The 19,094-nt window shown below is 47.9% G+C and overlaps 1 protein-coding gene across 4 annotated transcripts in view; it reads left to right on the forward strand.

Moving 5' to 3' along the window:
• Window positions 1-19,094, forward strand: part of PSD2 (pleckstrin and Sec7 domain containing 2) — a 148,228-nt gene that overhangs the window by 40,080 nt on the left and 89,054 nt on the right. For all 4 annotated transcript variants that reach the window (XM_073356046.1, XM_073356047.1, XM_073356048.1 and 1 more), the window contains exon 2: window positions 7,860-8,475. In XM_073356046.1, the coding sequence (XP_073212147.1) occupies window positions 7,913-8,475 (563 nt within the window). In that variant the 5' untranslated portion in view covers window positions 7,860-7,912. The remainder of the gene's footprint in view (window positions 1-7,859; window positions 8,476-19,094) is intronic.

Here is a 19,094-nt window from a genome sequence, read left to right on the forward strand (position 1 = left end):
CCACTGGAACAACTTACCAAGGGTCATGGTGGATTCTCCATCACGGACAATTGATTTAAAATCAAGATTGGATGTTTTTCTAAAAGATCTGCCGTAGGAATTTTGGGTAAGTTCTACGGCCTGTGTTATACAGAGGGTCAGGCTATCTGATCCCAATGGTCCCTTCTGGCCTTGGAATCGATGAAATAAAAAAGAAAACACAGTAAGGGCCAAATCTCTCCTTTGCCTTGATGCCTACAAAACTCTTGACCATGGTTAGGCAGGAGTCTCAGCACACCAGCAGCCTAACAGGCTGACCAGTATTGTCTCACTGTTTCCTTGTACTCCCCCATTGTCTCTCTGTATCCATCTGGTGTCTCTTGTCTTATACTTGGATTGTAAGCTCTTTGGTGCAGGGACTGTTGTTTTGTTCTGTTTGGACAGTACTTAGTACAGTGGGATCTTGGTCCAGCTCTGGCGCTCCCCAGTGCTACAATAATAAACCATTTTTCTGATGGTTTCCACTGATGAATTTGGAATTGCACAAGGTCTAAGGACAGGTGTAAGGTGTGTACTCAGTATTTATTCAGTCCTTGTTCAGAAAAAGCTCTTTGGACTCAATGGGAGGTTTGCCTAAGGACTAAGGATTAGATAAGGGCCCCAGGAAAAAAGCAACTCTCTGAGCCTATCTAGCCTACAAATCAGGCTCAAAACCAGAATCTACTTCTGACTGGAGGAGGCAGGTAGAAAATAATTCAACAGCACTCTAGTGACAACTTCAGCAGACTGCCACTCATCCCTGCTGGTTTCTGTAGGTCCCACGGTTTTTCCTGGTTTCTGTTGGCTTCTAGTGGTATCTAGCAGATGAAATTAGTAGATCAGTTGTTCTGGGAACAAGTATTTCCAGGAAATGTTGGACAAATAGCCCCATTACTCTGCTCCAAGTCCTAGTTGGTCAGCCGGAAGCAGTGGAAAACATCTAACATGGATTTCCACTAGGAGGCAGGGGCAGCGGCTCTCAAACTGTTCTCCACTTCTCACTTAAGTGCACCTTTTCAAACTGTGACTTACTTTTATTTGGTCTCTTGTTGCAGCCTGTAGTTGTCATGCATTGGTTAGGACAGTTTGGGCTACATTTACAAACCCAGATGCCTCCAAGTACACTACATATGTGACTGTGGGGAAATCCACAGGCACTAGATGCAGATGCAGACTGGGTAAAACTGAATGTGCAAAAATTAGTAGTGCCTGCACACTTACCCACTTAGCTTGTACGCCTGCCAGTGGTGTGTGCGCAATGCCCTGCTGGTGTCATTGTGCGACTTAGGCACCTGTGTTTGGAAACATGGCACTTTGTGACCTCATCCCATTGCTGGAGTGACATAGGCTGCTTTATTTCACCCAGGCACAGAAGGGATTCTGAATGCAGCATTAGAAATGCTGAACATAGCCAAGTCCCACAAGCATTGGGAGAGCTTATCCACATTTTCTGTTGATTTCTAATGGCCATCAATATTGCTAATGAGGGGCTTTGAATTTCCAAAGGGACACAAATGAATCAATCAAATAGTGAGAGAGACTGCCTGTAGTGAGGGGAAAGCTATACAGGGATGCACTATGGGTGTATATCAATAAAATGGCCTTGCCCCAAGTCCTGGACTGAGTGATAGGGCACCTTTTTCACAACTCTCCATAGGTCCAGTGAATTCTTATTTACAAGGATTGGGGAGTGTACTCCATCGTGGCCTTTAAGAATAAGATTCGTGGCTAGCAGTTTGAGCATGTGTGCAGTAGTGGTGTTTAGTTGGCCTGAGGAATCATAGAATCATAGAATATCAGGGTTGGAAGGGACCCCAGAAGGTCATCTAGTCCAACCCCCTGCTCGAAGCAGGACCAATTCCCAATTAAATCATCCCAGCCAGGGCTTTGTCAAGCTTGACCTTAAAAAAGGACTGGTGCTTCAGTTTATATGTCATAGCTTTCAATGAGAGAGACAAGCTAAATCCTATAATAGAATCATAAATATTATACTGTGGAGGGTCACACTTGAAAAAACCACACCTCGTTAGATACTAAACCGTACCACAGGCTAGTTGGGTCTGTTACGATTTCAGTCCATGGAGATCAGAAGAATGCCATTCAGCTATGCTGACTAGGGCTAGGTGAATTTTTTCAGAGAATAGTAAATTTGTCAAAGTGCATTTTTCAGGGCACCAATACCATTTGTGAATTCAAATTCAGCTAATTGATTCAGCTGGGAAAAAAACCCTAACTTGGAAATGTCAGAATGGTTCATTTTGACATTTGGTTTCAAAACAATGTTTTCGAGATGAAATGTTGATTTGAAACATTTTCTAAATGAAATGTCAATTCAATTGACTTTTGAAATATTTGGGTTGCTCTGAATGAAATTTTTTCAGTTTTTTGTTTGGTTCAGAAACACTCTCTCCCCACCAACCCCACCCCCAAAATCCAGTTTTGGTTCAAAACTGACTGCTTTGAGGGGGGCGGGTAGATTTGTTTGGTCTGGCCACTGAACTAAAAAAATCAATGTTGACCAACCAGTGTTCCCATTCAGAGGTACAGTATATCCATGGGAGGAGGGAGTTAACTACAGTAATATATATCCTAGAATAATACACAGGGGGATAGATTAGATGATCAACAGAAAGAGAAATGAACTAGATTATTGGCCTGAAAATGCTTTAACCCAAGTACTGGTTAACTAGAATTCATTAAAGCTGGTTCAAACAACTGCCGGTATTACCCATTTCCACCTAGCTATTTGATCATTTACTCAGCACCTCTTCCTGGGGCTGGAGGGTGGGTGGCAATTCAGAGTGATGCGAAAGAAAACAAAACAAATGCTAGGGAGGAAAGGAAAAGAATCAGATCTCTCTAGTTAATGTGATCCTGCAAATATTAAAAATTGCCCTAGTGTGTTAGAGCAGTATTCAGTCATGGTGTGAACCTAACTCCAGTAAAACAGCAAAAAGCAAGCATTTATATTAAACGTGGTTATAATGATCTTGCTCATGGCAGATGAGTGGGGAGCGTGGCTGTTTTGTGCCGGTGTATAATGCAAAGGTAGACTTACTGCTGTAATGGTGAGTAGGACGTAGATAGGCCCTGACTATCATGTGCCGTAGCATGAGGAGTTCTGTTATGCTACGTCCCATGGAACCCTTTACCACCTCAGGAGACATCACTCCAATGGTGTCCTAGTTTGCTCCTTCTGTCCTACAAATTCAGTGATGTCAGCACCAAACACACACAAATACAGAACCTGTGGCCAGCTTTCAAAAGGAAGCCAATCCCTCAACACGTTGATCTCAGTAAAAAGAAAATCTTCAGTCTCTTGAGGTCTGGGTGTTGATGTGACTGGCTTGGGTAAGGAAGGGGAGATTGCTGTGTGGGTGTTGAAAGCTAGTCCCTCCTCTAGGTGGTATATCACAAAATCATAATGGGATCTGGCCTCTGCTTTTCTTCTCAGCAGGGTTCTTTGCCTGGCACTCTCCAAGCCCATTCTGCTTTCAGGAGAGTTCCTTGCTTAAAACAAGATGCTGTCGCCGAGCTCAGTCTAAGAGAAATGTGACCTTCTTCTCTCCTTGGTCATTTTCAAGGACCCCTAGGAATTGCTGATTACTCTGCTTCAATCTCTTCTCCATTATGGGATGTTATTTTTGCAGACACGTAGGCTAGCTGAAGCTCTGTGCTAGCCATGCCTGATCATTTCAGCCATCTCATTCTCTTGACCCAATTCCAGGTTGTTCTGTCTGCTCCACTCTGCAGCCTTCTAAGTCATAGAATCACAGAATATCAGGGTTGGAAGGGACCTCAGGAGGTCATCTAGTCCAACCCCCTGCTCAAAGCAGGACCAATCCCCAATTTTTGCCCCAGATCCCTAAATGGCCCCCTCAAGGATTGAACTCACAACCCTGGGTTTAGCAGGCCAACGCTCAAACCACTGAGCTATCCCTCCCCCCCAAGTCCATGAAAGCGTGTGGGGAGAGCATAGATTCTGGTCCCTACCTACGGACGCAGTCCTGCACAGTGCTTGAGTATGCGTAACCCACACAGCCTGCCTTCTGGGGCAGGCAGGGCCCACTCCCTAATGAAAGTATTGGAGATGGGCTAAAGAGGCAGTGTTGGGATCTGGACCCAGATCGGGTTTGGGCTGTCCTGTGAGTTTTGAGGCTAACTCAAGACTGGGGCTTGGGTTCAGATTCAATGGTGCCAAAATCTCATGAGCTGTTTATGTGCCATTGTGACCCTGAATGGCAGAACCCTTGCAAGAGCAGCCATTCTCATGAGCTTTCCACTGCATCTAAACTGGAACCAGAAAACAAGGCCCCTTCTGGGTTTGGGTCTGGCCTGGAACCAAAAGCACAGTACTGGGTTCAGCTATGATGGTTCAAATCTAACGTTCCCTGGCTTCCAAAGGGGGCCCAATTCCAGGTCCTGACATAAGCCTATATTTCCTTGCTGTTGCTTGGAAGTGTTGGGCATGGAAGGCAGCATCCAATGGCCACCCCCACTGGTCTCTCTGACACACTGTGCAGTGAAATGGGGGGAGGGATAGCTCAGTGGTTTGACCATTGGCCAGCTAAACCCAGGGTTGTGAGTTCAATCCTTGAGGGGGCCATTTAGGGATCTGGGGCAAAAATTGGGGATTGGCTCTGCTTTGAGCAGGGGGTTGGACTAGATGACCTCCTGCGATCCCTTCCAACCCTGATATTCTATGAAATGTCCATTGTGCAGCACAGCCAGACATTCCTGCTTTTCAAGCGTTCCTTGCTCTCCAGGGGGAAGGAGAAGAGGGGATCATCTCTATTTATTGCCTTTCCATTCTCTCCATCACTTTTCCAGTTTCAGACTAAAGATTCTCACAGTTCCACCTCTTTCATTGGGTCAGAACTTGTAACACAGGCAGCAGAGCTAGCTGAATGTATTGTGTTCTCAAGAGCCAATATGCATTTGTGCTGAGGGAGTAGCCAATTTCAATCACAATAATTATTAATAGTTGCACTTATGTGGCATCCAAACATTTCAAAGCCTTTTACAAACATTAATTAATCCTCACAGCCCCCTGATAGTACAACATTATCCCTATTTGACACATACGGGAACTGAAGCAGAGAAATGGAATGATTTGCTCAAGTGAGTAAGTTAGCAGCAGAAATAGGAATAGACCCCAGGAGTCCCAGCTGCCTGGGTCCTGCACTAACCAATGTCACATCCTCCTCCTTTGGGTGAAGAAATCATTTTTCTTTCTAAATTATTTCAGATGCCTCTACACTTCTGCCTGAACCCCAACAATACTGAAACCTTAGCAATATTTAAGTTCAGTGTGTAGGTCACTGCTTTCAGCTGCATGCCAAGGCTGGATATAAACTGAAACTATTTTATATGCAAATACAGTTTTGTAATCAGCAACAACTTACTTTATTTGCAAGACTGGCATCAATATCTGTTAAAAAAAAACTAAGGTGCATTTTTATAGTGCTGTAGATAGATAGGCAGATAGATAGATAATTTGTCCACTGTGCTATGTTGACCTTCTTTTGTCCTGCCTGGGTAGCGATTCTTAGGATATTCATAAAGGACACATTTGTGATGGTCTTAAGTGGCAGCTAGATGACATGTTTCAGCAATATTTATGTGTAGGGGAAAGAAGTATTACTCTGGCAGTGAAGGAACTATTTTTAAATAGAGAAAGTCAGCAGGACTAATTTTGCAAGTCTGCACATCTCTGCTGTACTACAAGGTGTTATAAAAATTGCAACTAGCCCACTTCTTATTCCCACGCCCCGGATTGAATCAGCCTTTTAACTGGGAGGTAACATATCAACAGACACATCTGGGAGGAAGTACCCCATACCTCCGAGGCTGCAATGACATTAACCTGTCATGCTGCAGTGTTTCCAAATAGCCCTGTGCCCCCCCATGAGTCTGCTAACCGAATGCAATATTTCCCCCACACCAGTGGGTGCCCAGACCCACCTTGGTGCTTCCCCTAATATTCTGACATCTTCTGGAGCTTCACTCTACTCACCACTGGGACATCTATCCTCAGGTACCAACAGCTGTGCAGAGTCATCTCTCTACTGATGTGCTTCCCACCATGAAAACTCCCCTACCCAACCTTCTCTCTCACCAGTGGGTGTGCCAGCCAGCTGCAGCACTCCCTTATGGGCATGCTAACTGGCAGCAGAACCCCATGCACCAGCAATCTCTGGCTTCCAATTGCAACCTTCCCATGAAAAGCAGCCTTCTGGGCAGGCAATGAATCCACTGCCAACCATAATCACGGTTGTTGTTAGGTGTTATCATAGAACTGGAAGGAACCTCGAGGGGTCATCTAATGCAGTCTCCTGCACTCAAAGCAGGACTAAGTATTATCTAGACCATCCCTAACAGGTGTTTGTCCAGCCTGCTCTTAAAAATCCCCAATGATGAAGATTCCACAATCTCCCTAGGCAATTTATTCCAGCGCTTAACCACCCTGACAGTTCGGAAGTTTTTCCTAATGCCCAACCTAAACCTCCATTGTTGCAATTTAAGACCATGGCTTCTTGTCCTATTCTCAGAGGCTAAGAGACCTCATCCTGGCCCCAGACCCCATTGCTGTGCAAATGCAGATCAAAAAATGGTCTCTGCACCATGGATCTTATATTCCAAGTATAAGACAGGAGACAACAGATGGAAACAGACAGGTGGGGGAGCACAAGGAAACACTCAGACAGTCTGGGTCAGCATGACACTCAGTGGGTTCAGTCCACCACCAGCCTAACCGTTGTCAAGGTTGTTGTAGGCCTCATGGCAAAGGAGAGTTTTAAGCTGAGGGGGGAAACATGGCAGCAGCATTTCTGGTGCTACCAGGCCATTCCCTGAATGACTGCAGCCTTAGCTCCAGGCCTGGGTATGATGCTAGAGCATGGAGCAGCCCTCATTGTCAATACCCACTGCCGTGGGTGGAGATTAGTTCGGCACCTTCCAAACACCAGCCTGTTTTCTGTCTGTGTGGTGTGACAGGGGCTGTGGTGATATGGTTGGGGCTGCCAGAGTTTTGGACAGAGCGATACACCCATGTCAATAGCCACTGAGTCCTGCTCAGTGCTGTGACAGCCTGTGAGATCTTGTTTGTGAGCCATTAGCCATGTGGCCCTGCCAAAGGCTTCAAAGGAGCAATATCTGCCCCACTCTGACCTATAACGGACACCTCCCACAGTCCAGTAGGCACCAGAGCAGGTTTTCAGCAGGGCTGAATCTGGGAACCTCTGGATTTAAAAGCATGTAGCTCTAATGCCTGTGAAAGCACTGTTAACTAAAAGGCTGTAGAAGACTCATAAATCTTTATATATGGTCCAAACACTAGAGGAGGACAGAGCCACAGCATGAGCATGGGAACAAGTGCATTTGAACTGGGCATACTGACTATTGATATGACTGTGCAGACTCACAGGCGCGGGCTCTGCACTTTTCTGAGAGGGTTATGTTGGAAAACAGGCCACGCATGTGCCTTCTTGTGTCTCCTGCTGCTCAGTGAGGAGGGGCTGATATTTTGGGACTGTGGCTGTGTTCGGATCATATGATTGCTTTCCTCTGTTGCATAGGCCATACACACAAAGAATTTTGACATATGCCACCTCTCCTGGCTTCTATTTTAAGGCAAGGGCATGAGTTTTCAAAGTTTTCAGCCCACTCCAGCCATCACCTCCGAGAAGTGGCACCCACGCAGCTGTGGCCCAGGAGTCTGAATTGTGGTGGAATACGTGTTTGTCTCATTCCTCTGCACTTCGAAACTGTCGTTAGACAGTAATATCGTTAACTGTGACAATTTCAGATGCTCACGAGTTTCTGTTTCTTCTCCTTTGTAGATAATACTGAGCCTGAGTTAACCAAGGGCAAGCCCTGTGAGAACAAGCTGAACATGAATGAAAACATTCTCTGTCCATTATCTTCTGCGGAGTATAATGAGCCACATACCTCGGGCTTGCAGCTAGCCATGTTAGCCTGTAATAATGGGAGTGAACAGCCAGCAGAGCCCACAAATCCCTCCAATGAAAAACCCAGCCGCCTCCTGAATAGCGCTGAGCCACCCAGAGCAAAGGAACGCAGAAGCCCAGCCAATGACAGCACCGGCCATGGGGCCGAACATCTGGAAACGGCACCAGACCTGTGGAAGCAGAGTGAAATGCAGAGAAACAGGCTACAGCAAGTGCAATCAGAGAGTGACAGCAGCAGTGCCAACGGTTTGGTGCTGACGAACGGCTTGCATACAGAGTTTGAGCTGAGGAAGGAGAGGGACTTTGATGGCAAGGAGGTAACGGAGAAGCAGGGTAGCGCGGCATCAAGGAGAAGTGATGCTGACTTGGAGAAGAGGGACTTGCCAAGCAAGGAGCTGTATAGCGAGCTGCTCAGTGGTGTGCATTTGGAGACCTTCCTGGACTCTCCAGAGGTGCTAAGTGCTGAGGATGCAGAGGAACAGCTAAGGTAACTGGGATTCTCTCTCAATTTGTTTCACTGCTCGGATTAATGTGCATCATATTTCCCCCCCCTTAAATCTAGGTGGGGAACCAACAGGTCTAAAGCTCTCTCATGGCTGGCTTTGGCCCCAAATGTAACCCTCCTTTACTGTCTTCTGTTGTATCATATCCTTTTGTAAAGCTCTTGTCAAACAGTCACCATTATAGAGTCAACAATTGCCAATAACAAGAGTGTTCCTGGGAGCTGCTCTGCGCTCCATCTCCCAGCGGCTCGGGGCTTGATCCAAAACTCCTTGAAGTCAATGGAAAGATTCCCATAGATTTCAATGGGCTTTGGATCAGGCTCTTCGAAGCTGAGCACATCTAGCACCTTGCAGGATCGAGCCCGTATTTCCTGTTCTAAGGGGAAAACCACTGTGCAGTAAGTGCTGGCAAGGGCTGACTTGATCAGCAAACACTTACATTCTGTAGATGGGGTGTTTCGTAAATAAGAGTTTTGCTTCTTCTCTTCCTGGAACAAGTTAACGCCAGGGCTCAGCATTCCTGTGCAACCCTACAATAACAAACCAGCGCTTACGTGCGACCCTGCAAGAGCAAACTAGCATGCACTTTTGTTACTGGGAAAAAAACAGTTGGCTAAGGAAGCAGCTTTCCCTTTTCACTTTCCCAAAGGTGATTGCTGTACATAGCAGTATGATGCAGATTATTTTCTGAGTGACACAAATTCCTTCCCATCGTTCCTAAGTCTCCAGAAAAGGTTTTTAGCACTACTGTGCCTTTCCCTTGCTGGAGAGAGGGAGTTTACAGATCTCCCTAAACACACACCACAAAACAAACAGTGATAGCTGCTACAGGGTCAGAGGGGAACAACCTGGGAGAGAGCAGAAATGAGAGAGCAGGAGATCCGTGGCCACAGTGGGTTATAAAACTCTAGGAATACACATGCCTGCTTTCCACCCCCAGTGGCCCAATGTATGTAACGATTGCTAGTACTGTGGTTTTCTGTCCCGTTCTCCCCCACCCCCATGGTTGGAAGTTTACGAGTATGCTGCTGCCTCAGTCCCAATGGACTTGGGGTCAGATTTTTAAAACTGTTTAAGCACCTAATTCCCAATGAAGTCAATGGGAGTTAGGTGCCTAAATACCTTTAAAAATCTGGCCCTTGACCAGGGTACTGGAACGAGGGGTGCTGGGGATGTGGCGCAGCCCCTGCCCTGGACCCTTAGTTCATGCCACAGCGGCTCTTGCTTTATGTAAGCGGGGAAATAGTCCCGCTATTGTGGGGAACTTTCCTGGCTTCTGCACTACCCCAGTGAACTGGGCTAGCGAAAGGATCTGAGTCCTCGCTCCCACTTCCTTTACCCAGTGGCCTCCCTGCCCTTGAGGACTCCCCTTCCACTCTCCTGTCTGGCAGAGTCCTCGTAACCCCAACAAGGCTGGGCCCAGGATTCCTGGGGGGGCTCGACCCCCAACCCTGCTGTGGTCACCTAGGACAGGGACTAGGGTGTCCCCACTCCAGGGTACTCTCTCTGCACTGGGCACTTCTCTGACCCACTGACCACTATATACAATTTAAAGCAAATGCAAGTTATTTAATCAACAATGAATTTTAAAAAGAATAAGGAAAAATGGGAAAGGTTAAAGGAAACACATCAACCCGCTCTGTGGCAGGGAACATCACAAACAGTGTCTCTGGAATGTCAGAGCAGTTCACAGTCTGTTCCTTGTAAGTCCCAGGCCTCCTTCTCAGGCCCTGGCTGTGCTGCAGGGATGCTGTGGGTTGGACACTTGCTCTGGTGGTGGCCACACGCTCTCGGGCTCTAAGTGGTAGGACCTTTCTTTCTAGTGTCGCCCCCGCCCTGTCGGGGTTATGATCCAAGCCTGGCCTGCAGAGCCTCGTGGCTGAGGCATCTCCCTGAGCTGGGCCCGCTGCCCAGGTTCCCCCTCGCTCTCCCCAGCTGCTCACTGCACCCAGCTCCAGACTGCTCCAGCCCCCGCCAGCTCCACCACTCTGTCTCAGCCCTGCTGCTGATGCTCTGCCTCCAGCTCCCTGGGCTGCTTCTTTGGCCCCTCTGCCTCTGGTTGCTGCAGCTCTGCTCCCAGGACAGGTCTGCTCTGCAGGCTGCTTCTGTGACTCTGCTCCCAGCACTGACCTGCTTCCTGGGCTGCTTTTCTGGCCCCTCTGGCTCTGGTTACTGCAGCTCTGCTCCCAGGACAGGGTCTGCTCTCTCTAGGCTGCTTTTCTGGTCCCTCTGGATCTGGCACACCTCTGCTCCCCAGCTTAGCTTGGGCCCCTGCTTTCTCCTTAGCTCAGCCCCACTCTGTCCGACCCAGGCAATTCCAGCTCACACAGAGGATGGGACCTCCCTGACCTCCTGACTCCCTGATTAGCCTGCTCACCCTTGTCTTTCAGGCTGACCTGGAGCATTGGCCTCTCCCCATTGTTCTTGGGGGCTGTCAGTCTCAGGGTCCCGATTCCCCATCGACCCTTCCCCCTTTTTAGTTCTGGGAGCTAGCAACTAAAACACCCCCACTGAATGTTAGTCAGGGGGCAACAGTCCCCTTACATTTAGATCAATAGATGTTAGGTTCATTCCCTTCAGATGCCCTGGTGGAGGGTGTCTTTCCCAGGATTAACTGGGTTTGGTGCATGGGGAGAGGGAAGGCTGGAATGGTCCTTTTCCTTATAAATCCCGTGGCTAACAACAGTTCCTCTCTGTGCAGCTCTCCTGCTCTCTGTGAAGGAAGCAGTCACTTCTGGTGCACTGTGCTGTCTCTGCCCCAGGACCCGGTGGAGCCCCCAGTGGGGGGTTAGAGATCTGCAGGGGGCAGGTTCTGGGGCAATACAGAGGGCTCATTGTGGGACTGGAGATGCAGGCATTGCCCACCCCCAACCCTCATGGAACAACCCATGGAGACTTAATGCAACCTGTAGCTTGATTTGCTATTTCACAGCCCCCTCTGTGCTGGGAATCCTGACTTGATGGGGAAGGGGGGATCTCTGACCATGCAGCTGCTCTTGGAGGGAACCAAGGAGAGCCACATTGGGGTCCAGAAGTGATAAGGATGCACTGGACTTCTGTGCAGATGGCACTGACCTCCTCAGGATCCCCCAGAATCTATCGGGTTTGCTAATGGAATTGCTATCCCTTGCACTCCCCTGTGGAATGAGTTGGGGAGTGCTCTGCGAGGGGATCTGCATGGGATTTTCTGCTTCCCTCCCCTAGGTATTTCCATGGGCACTAGTGGTCCAAGCCCTAGTCAGCACAGAGTCATTGTCCTAGGTGATTCTTGCACTGCAGTACATGTGGGATCACAGCAGCAGAAAGAGGCCAGGAAGCTGCAGGGAGTCCAAAGAAGAGCGATGAGAGTGGTTAGTGAGGTGCCCGGTCTGATGTGAGAGGAGAGAGTACAAAGATCTGGAATGATTCTGGATGGGAATGTGAGAACAGTTTCACAAGGGTGCAGGTACCAAGCAGGGAGGCAGATTATTCAGGATGGTACCAGCGCATAGCGAGGTCGCAGTGACGCAATGAATGTGCGTGAATATTAGGGAAAGTTTCCTAATGTGAGATCAATGATGTTGTGGAGCAGTCTGTTTAGAAAAGAGGTGGCAAACCCATTGCTTGACTAATGCAGAACCAGCATGGACAAAAGCAAACAGTGTTTGGCTGATGTTTGTTTGAGTCCCAAGTAGCTACTCATTTCCCTAAGAATGAGTTTTAATTCATGTCAATGTCTTAGGGCATGGTTGTCCTCCTTGATGCCTTCTGCTAGATGGTAGTTTAGCAACAGGGAGGGCGGGCTGGACACTTTGCAAGCTGGAGAGCAGCAAATTGTGCTGCCCACCAGGACTGACAACCTGAGACTGGGAGAAACTTCACATCAGTTCATTGAAACGGCTCTTCCGAGGTCTGGCCAAGAGCTAACGGCAATAGTGGTGACCCTCTGAGAGATTCTGCCCTGACCAAAGCCAGAAGCAGCAGCAACATGGCTTCAGTGAACATACAGGGCATCAATTAACAATCTAATAAAAGAACTGGTGTAAAGCGACACATGCTAATATCAATGGAATCATGAATATATTCCGCAAGCTTCGAACTAATGGAGGAATAAAGCCTTCTTTCAGATCACTTGCAGAACAGCTCTCCCCTGAAGAATTAGGGCACAAGAAAGATGCAACGGTGATCCACCATTGGAGGAGGAATGATTTGAAGGTGCTGGGCACGCTAAAGGTGTGAAGTTGTGAAATGGCAGACCAATGGTTTGGAGAGAATACAGTCGGACTGTGTTCTGTATTCCAAGAACTTGTTTTGCTATTTATGTATGTACTTAGGTTTATTTATAATGTGTCTTAAATTCTAAGCCCAGTACATAGGGAAAAACACACCCCAGAAACAACTGCAAAATGCTTACATAACGTCAGCACTATAACTGACAGCCCTGCTAGGAAACACCTCTTCGTTACCAGGAGGGAGCCAGATTCTTTCCCTCTGTTCCAGCTGCCTTGTGCTGCTCAACAGTCTGTTGTGTCACAGTTATGAAAGCATCATAGTTATGAGAGGTTGAAGCAGCTGGGGTGGGGGCAAATTCATCATTGGTGTAAGCAGGTGCAACACCACTAAAATCCACAGAGATCCATCTGCTTGCACTAGGGCTGAATTTGGCCTGATATGTCATAACCAATGTGTCTTCATTCATTAACTGCAAAGCTGGCCATCCCCCACTATATTCTGGCCTTGAATAGCCTGTGTGACTCATTAGGTGAGACCAAATTCAGAGCTGGGGGGAGTAGGTGAAGTTCTGTGGAAGTCAGTGGAATTGAACCAGTTCTGAATTTGGTCTGTTCTTTTACTTTTTGTAAGTGAATTTATTGTTCTTTGCTGTCCCCCGTTTTGTGCAGTGGATGCCTGTCACAGAGCATCTAAACCCTGTTTAATATATCCTAATTAGTAATTAATAGTTAACTGATCATTCATTTATAATTACCAATTCATTTGCATGTATATAGCATGTTTCATCCAGAAATCTCAAAGGACTTTACAAAGGTGAGTCAGTCCCATTAACCCATTTTGCAGATAGGGAAACTGAGTTGCCCAAGGTCATCTAGTGAGTCAGTTTCAGAGCTGGGAAAAGAGCTCTGGGCTCCATAGACCTGGTTCCATGCCCGACCTCTGTATGTGTTAGCAACATTTTCACATGAAATATTTAGTAACAAACCAGGAAACAGCAACCACTTTGGATGTGTCTGCTGTCATTTGCATACATTAGCATACATTTGCGCACTCCCATTTACATACGTTTCTACTCTGATTTATGCAAATTCCCCTACACAACATTCAGCAAAGCCTTCATTTTCCCAAGCCTCACTAAAGTTTTCACTCTGTGTTTTATCCCTAAGCAAAGTTCTCTGCCATCAGCTGCTCAGGACTGGGTGGAGCCTAGATGGTGAAGAAATTCTCATGGGAGCAAGGTTGGAAGGGTGGAGGGCAGATGGGTCTGCCAGCATGGATCTGACTGCAGGAGCAGAGCCCAAGGCTGGTATGAAGGGTAATAAGATGGTCCAGGGGTTAGGGTCCCTGCTCTACCACAGGCTTCCTGTGTGACCTGGGGCAAGTCACTTGGCACCTCACTCCCAGTGATTTCAGTGCAAGTTAGGAGCCTATGTGCTCTTGAGGATCTGGGCCATAGCCGCCCTGTTGCCTTAGTTCCCCATCTGTAATGTGGGGTTAATGGTCCTTCCTTCCCTGCCAGGGATGGTGTGAGGAGAACTACATCAAACATCACAAGGTGCTCAAATAGTGCAGTAACAAGGCCGGATAAGTACCTCGGACCAACAGCACCCTCGTATATCCCCAGTAGCACTGTGCTGCTTTCAGCTCCAGCCTGATGCTTTGCAGCTGCTTATAGTAAGGACTCTCTCTGCTGCCTGTCGCATTCTTACTGCCGGTAACCTGATACCTTCTTCTTCTTCTTTATCACATGGCTGTGCAGAGGGGCGATCCGGGCCCCACTGAGTTCCATGCTGTACACACACACGCACTGTTGCAGGATGACTGGCCCCTTTAGGACCAGCCCCTGGGCCTGCTCAATCACCTCCCAACTGGGCTGATGAGAAGCAACTGGCCCATGTAAAGAGGAGAGACTGCACCCGAGGAGAAGTGAGGCAGGGACAGGTAAGAGCAGCCTGAGAGCAGAGGGGTGAGGAAGGTGCTGCAGTTGGGAGGGCTGGGGAGCCCTGCTGCATTATGGGAAGGCTTGTCTAGTGGCCCCTAAGAATGAGAAGAGCCAGTGTGGGCAGTGTAAGCTGGGCCCAGAGCTAGGGATTGGCTCGGGAAGGTAGATCCCAAGGGCAGGGTAGAACTAACAGCGGAGGAGGTTTCGGGGAGTGAGACACTGCAGGGAGTCCTCTCACAGAAGATCTGAGTTGGGGCCACAGGAGAAGACACAAGGGAGAGGAGTGGGCCTAGGAGTCTTGGGTGGATGGCCTGGAGAATGAGGCCCTGGGGCAGAGGGGTTAATTACTCTCTGGTGGGCAGGGTGACCAGATGTCCTGATTTTTATATCGACAGTCCCAATATTTGGGGTTTGTCTTACATAGGTGCCTATTACCTCCCACCCCCTGTCCCAATTTTTCATACTTGCCATCTGGTGGGGGACCTGGAAATGGTGACCTCTGAATGAGATTCAAGAGCTGCTGCATTGTAACTTTGGGGTTTGGGGAAGAACTGATTTCCCCATGAGGGATCTGTGGACTGTGCCAGTGTTGCTGCATAAAGGGTTTGAGAGATGCTAGTCCTTTGCACGGTCAGATGAAGGGGAAACAGAGGTGGGCTGCACCTGTATTGCTGAAATTGGCTTCAGGAGGGTGCCTGTGACAGGGGTTTGCCCTGAAACACTCACACAGTGAAAGACAGTGCCTGCCTCAAAGAGCGTACAGTCTAAATACTGAAGACAGACACAGGGTGGGTGAGGAAACCAATGCAGAGAGAGGCAAAATGACTCACCCAAGATCGTACAACAGGGCCACAGAGCCCAGGTCTCTTCCTGACTCCCAGACCAGTGCTTTATCCACTAGATCACGCTGCCTTCCCCTATGCACTGGCACAGCAGCTCAGACACATAGCACACTGACAGTATCTCTCTGCTTCTCCCCTCCCAGCACACCTCCAGTAGGCAATGCAGGATTTGGTCCTTTAGGGAACCTGTAAGTGAGTTTCCTTTACCACTGAGATCAAATCATTTTTCTTATAAGTCATCTGTGTTATTTGAGTTCATGGAAATATTTTCACTTAATTAGGACTTCAAAACAGCAGGGGGATCTTTAATTTAAAAGAAAATTCAGCAAACTTTTTTCAAAGGGGGTGCCCCATGTCAGAGTCTTAGACAGCTATCATGGCCCCTAAGTTTGAAAATGTTGGCCACTGCCAGTGCATTTCTTCCACAGAAGATGAATGGCCAGAGAGTGCTCCAATTCCATTCAAAAAAACCTTAACACAACTCTTCAGGAGGCTGCTGCCTTCAGTGCAGAACAAGGCCTAATTTCACTCGTGTTCTTTCCAAACACAGGACTCAGTACTGCCAATATAGCAAATGCGGGTCTATGTTATTATGACTAATTAACCAGCAAGAAAAGAAATGTAAACAACTTTATGTATAAAAATCCAGCTCAGTTCAGTTGCATAAATAACCATTGTTCTGCATGTGTCGCCATAAGCATTAACGATGGAAAGAATGATTGGAAAAGACAGCCTAGGCAATTTGATATATCATTACACCAGTACAGTTACAAAGACTTATGAGTGTAATGCAAGTAAATATATGGATCCTAGCATATGTATAAAGCAAACTCCTTCCATGCTATTTAATATCTTAGTATTGAACTCTTCTCTGTGGGCAGGCCACTCCAACACACAAGACCAAGTTCAATCAGAGTCAGGGTCTCACCATGTCTTAAATCTCAGGGCTTGTCTATTCGGCGCAGTAGTGCACAGCAGTGGGGTGTGAATTCTGATGCACACCAATGATTCACCCACTAACTGGCTTGGGTAGACCCTGCTGGTGCACATTAAAAGTGCATGCTAACAAGGTACTGTTTGGAATGGGACTATGTTAATGCGCACTAGGGAACTTTTAGTGTGCGCCAACAGTGTATATGCAGGCCAGTTAGTGCACGACATGTTGGTGTGCATTAGAATTCACGCCCCACTGATGCGCACTATTGCATCATGTAGACAAGCCCAAAGCTGAGTGTTGGCTGAGTCAGGTCCAGGACGTGTCAATGGGCCTGAGTGTTAGAGAGTCTATTTCTAATCTCTGTGAAAACTCTTTCCTGTTGGTGAGGGATAAAAATCTTTTGACCTTGACTATGATGGTCTCATTTCATCTCTGATGAGAGGTGTCACCTCGCTTTGATTCCCTCTTGGGCACTGGTGTTGACTGGTTGCAGGCTGCCTCCCCAGGAGTCAATGTCCACCTTCCTTCTCTGCACTTGGGTTGCAGATGCTTACGTTCAGGGTGGCTTCCCCTAAGTACAAAAGATGGTCACTGCATGTTCTTTGTGTCACTCAGCCTTAGCGGCATGAATCTTGGTAGCCAACAGTGCAATTTCTGATTGCATTATCTCTTACCATTCACATGGGTTCTCTCTATGGGGAGCTCAAAGGCTGCCAACAACAAAGGTAAAAGGTCTGGAAGGTAGACATGGATAGGCTAAAAGGAGTGAATGTGTTCAGGCTGGATAAAAGAAGATAGTATGGGGGAAGCTGGCACTGCTTTGTAGACAGAGTGCTCCAGCATATCCAACAGGACCATCTGTCCTGAGAACTAAAATTCTTTCTCACCCCCACACAGGTGTGCTGATTTTTTGGGAGGGTGCGGTAAGGAGGCAAGGGCCCAGAGCTTCTCATTAGTCAGTACAAACAGAACACAGAGTAACAAATGGGCTTCAGCTGCAGGAGGGGAAATTTAGGTTAGCTGTGACGGTAATTGTTGCAAACAATTTAGCAAAGGAAGAGGCTGCCAAGGCAGGCTGTGGAATCTCCATTGTGGGTGCTGATTAGAGATATGAGATCAGGTGGATGGCCTCTCCGACGTTCCTCCTGTTTTGCAAAAAGGAAGGGATCACTCTGGTCAGGAACTCATTTCCATGTGATGGAACTCGCCCTGCAGGGCAGAATGAGGGGTGATACGAAGTAGTTTGACAAGAGTGAAATTCAGCAAAACTCACAAATCTGTTGATGTTATTGGTGTTTTTCTTAAAGCCCGAGCACCTGGAGTCAGGTGAAAATCTCAGCTTTCATTTTAAAATTAAAGTTTCTAGCCCTTGAGGGTGTGGAGACAAGCTTAAAATGTGAGCCCTGACAGCTCAAAAGCTAGAGGATCAGTTAAAAGAACTCAAGAGTTATTTATTAAATCTCATAACTTTGGAGTGGTCTTATGATATTTCAGTGCTTGGAGTTGGCAATGCCAGGTTTGTCCTCGCCTGCTGTCCTTCACTGGCTCCCCTTCTCCAGCGCATCAAGCACACGCTTCCTGTCCTCACCTTTCAGGCCTCACACTAGAGAGCCCTCCCCCACCTTTCCAGTCTAACTGCTTATCACAATGCCAGCGCCAGCTTCTGCCTCCCAACAATGCCAGCTTCAATCACCTGCCTGTCTGCTTCCCCTGTAAGCACCGTCACACTTCCTCCTGTGCTGCCCCTTGTGCGTGGGAAAAATTCCCCATTAGAGCCCAGAAAGCCGTCACTGGGTCTGTGTTTGAATCCCTTCGTAAAACCTACATCTGCCAGGATGCCTAACGAATCACTGGCATTGGGTAGGCTGGCAGCTCATATCACTGATCACACACATCTGTTTCTGCTACAACCCTGATCCCTTTCCACTCCTACCTGCCTGTCTATTAGTCACCGGTCACCTCTTGTCTGTGTCTTATTACACTGCAAGCTTTCTGGGTCAGGGAGTGGCACTGAGACATTAGTATGTCAATGCCCAGTGCTTTGCAGCTCTGATCCCTGGCTGGGATCCTGAGGTGTTAGGGCAATACTAGTGATAATAATGAAGCCTTATAAAGCATTGGCCATCCACCTGCCTACCCAGTAATGCTGTGCAGGGAATCAGTCCCCATGCTCACTGAGAACGATAAAGGGTCAGTGAGCGAGTTAGAGGGTGGGGCCCCTCAGTGTGTCACTGCACAGCATCACCTCTTTGAATTTGCTACCGTGAAGAAGGCAGTGGCCGTGCAATAGTGAAAATGGCTGTGGTGAAAAATGCAGCTTTGCAGTCTGAGCCCAACAGAGCAATCAGCTGCAGCAGGATGTGCGTTCGCCCCGCGTTCAGCCGAGATCTTCCAAGACACCTCAAACCTGCCTGATGTTCTGAAAGTGCTGAGCACCCACCCACCCTCTGGCACTGGGAAGGGGTCCCAAGCTGAGCACCTGCCACAACCCTGGGTTTCCTACCCCCCAGACTTGGGTAACTGCTGCCATTGCAGAATTTCACTCTTGCTCCAAGGACCCAGTGAGCAAAGGCCCGCAGCTCTACATGGCAGATGCTCTTCAAAGGCCACTACAGGAAACCCAGTCACCACAGTCACAGTGGGTCCCCCCACTTTTTCAGGCCTTGTGGT

This window comes from Lepidochelys kempii, chromosome 8 (assembly GCF_965140265.1).
Source record: "Lepidochelys kempii isolate rLepKem1 chromosome 8, rLepKem1.hap2, whole genome shotgun sequence".
Taxonomy (NCBI): domain Eukaryota; kingdom Metazoa; phylum Chordata; order Testudines; family Cheloniidae; genus Lepidochelys; species Lepidochelys kempii.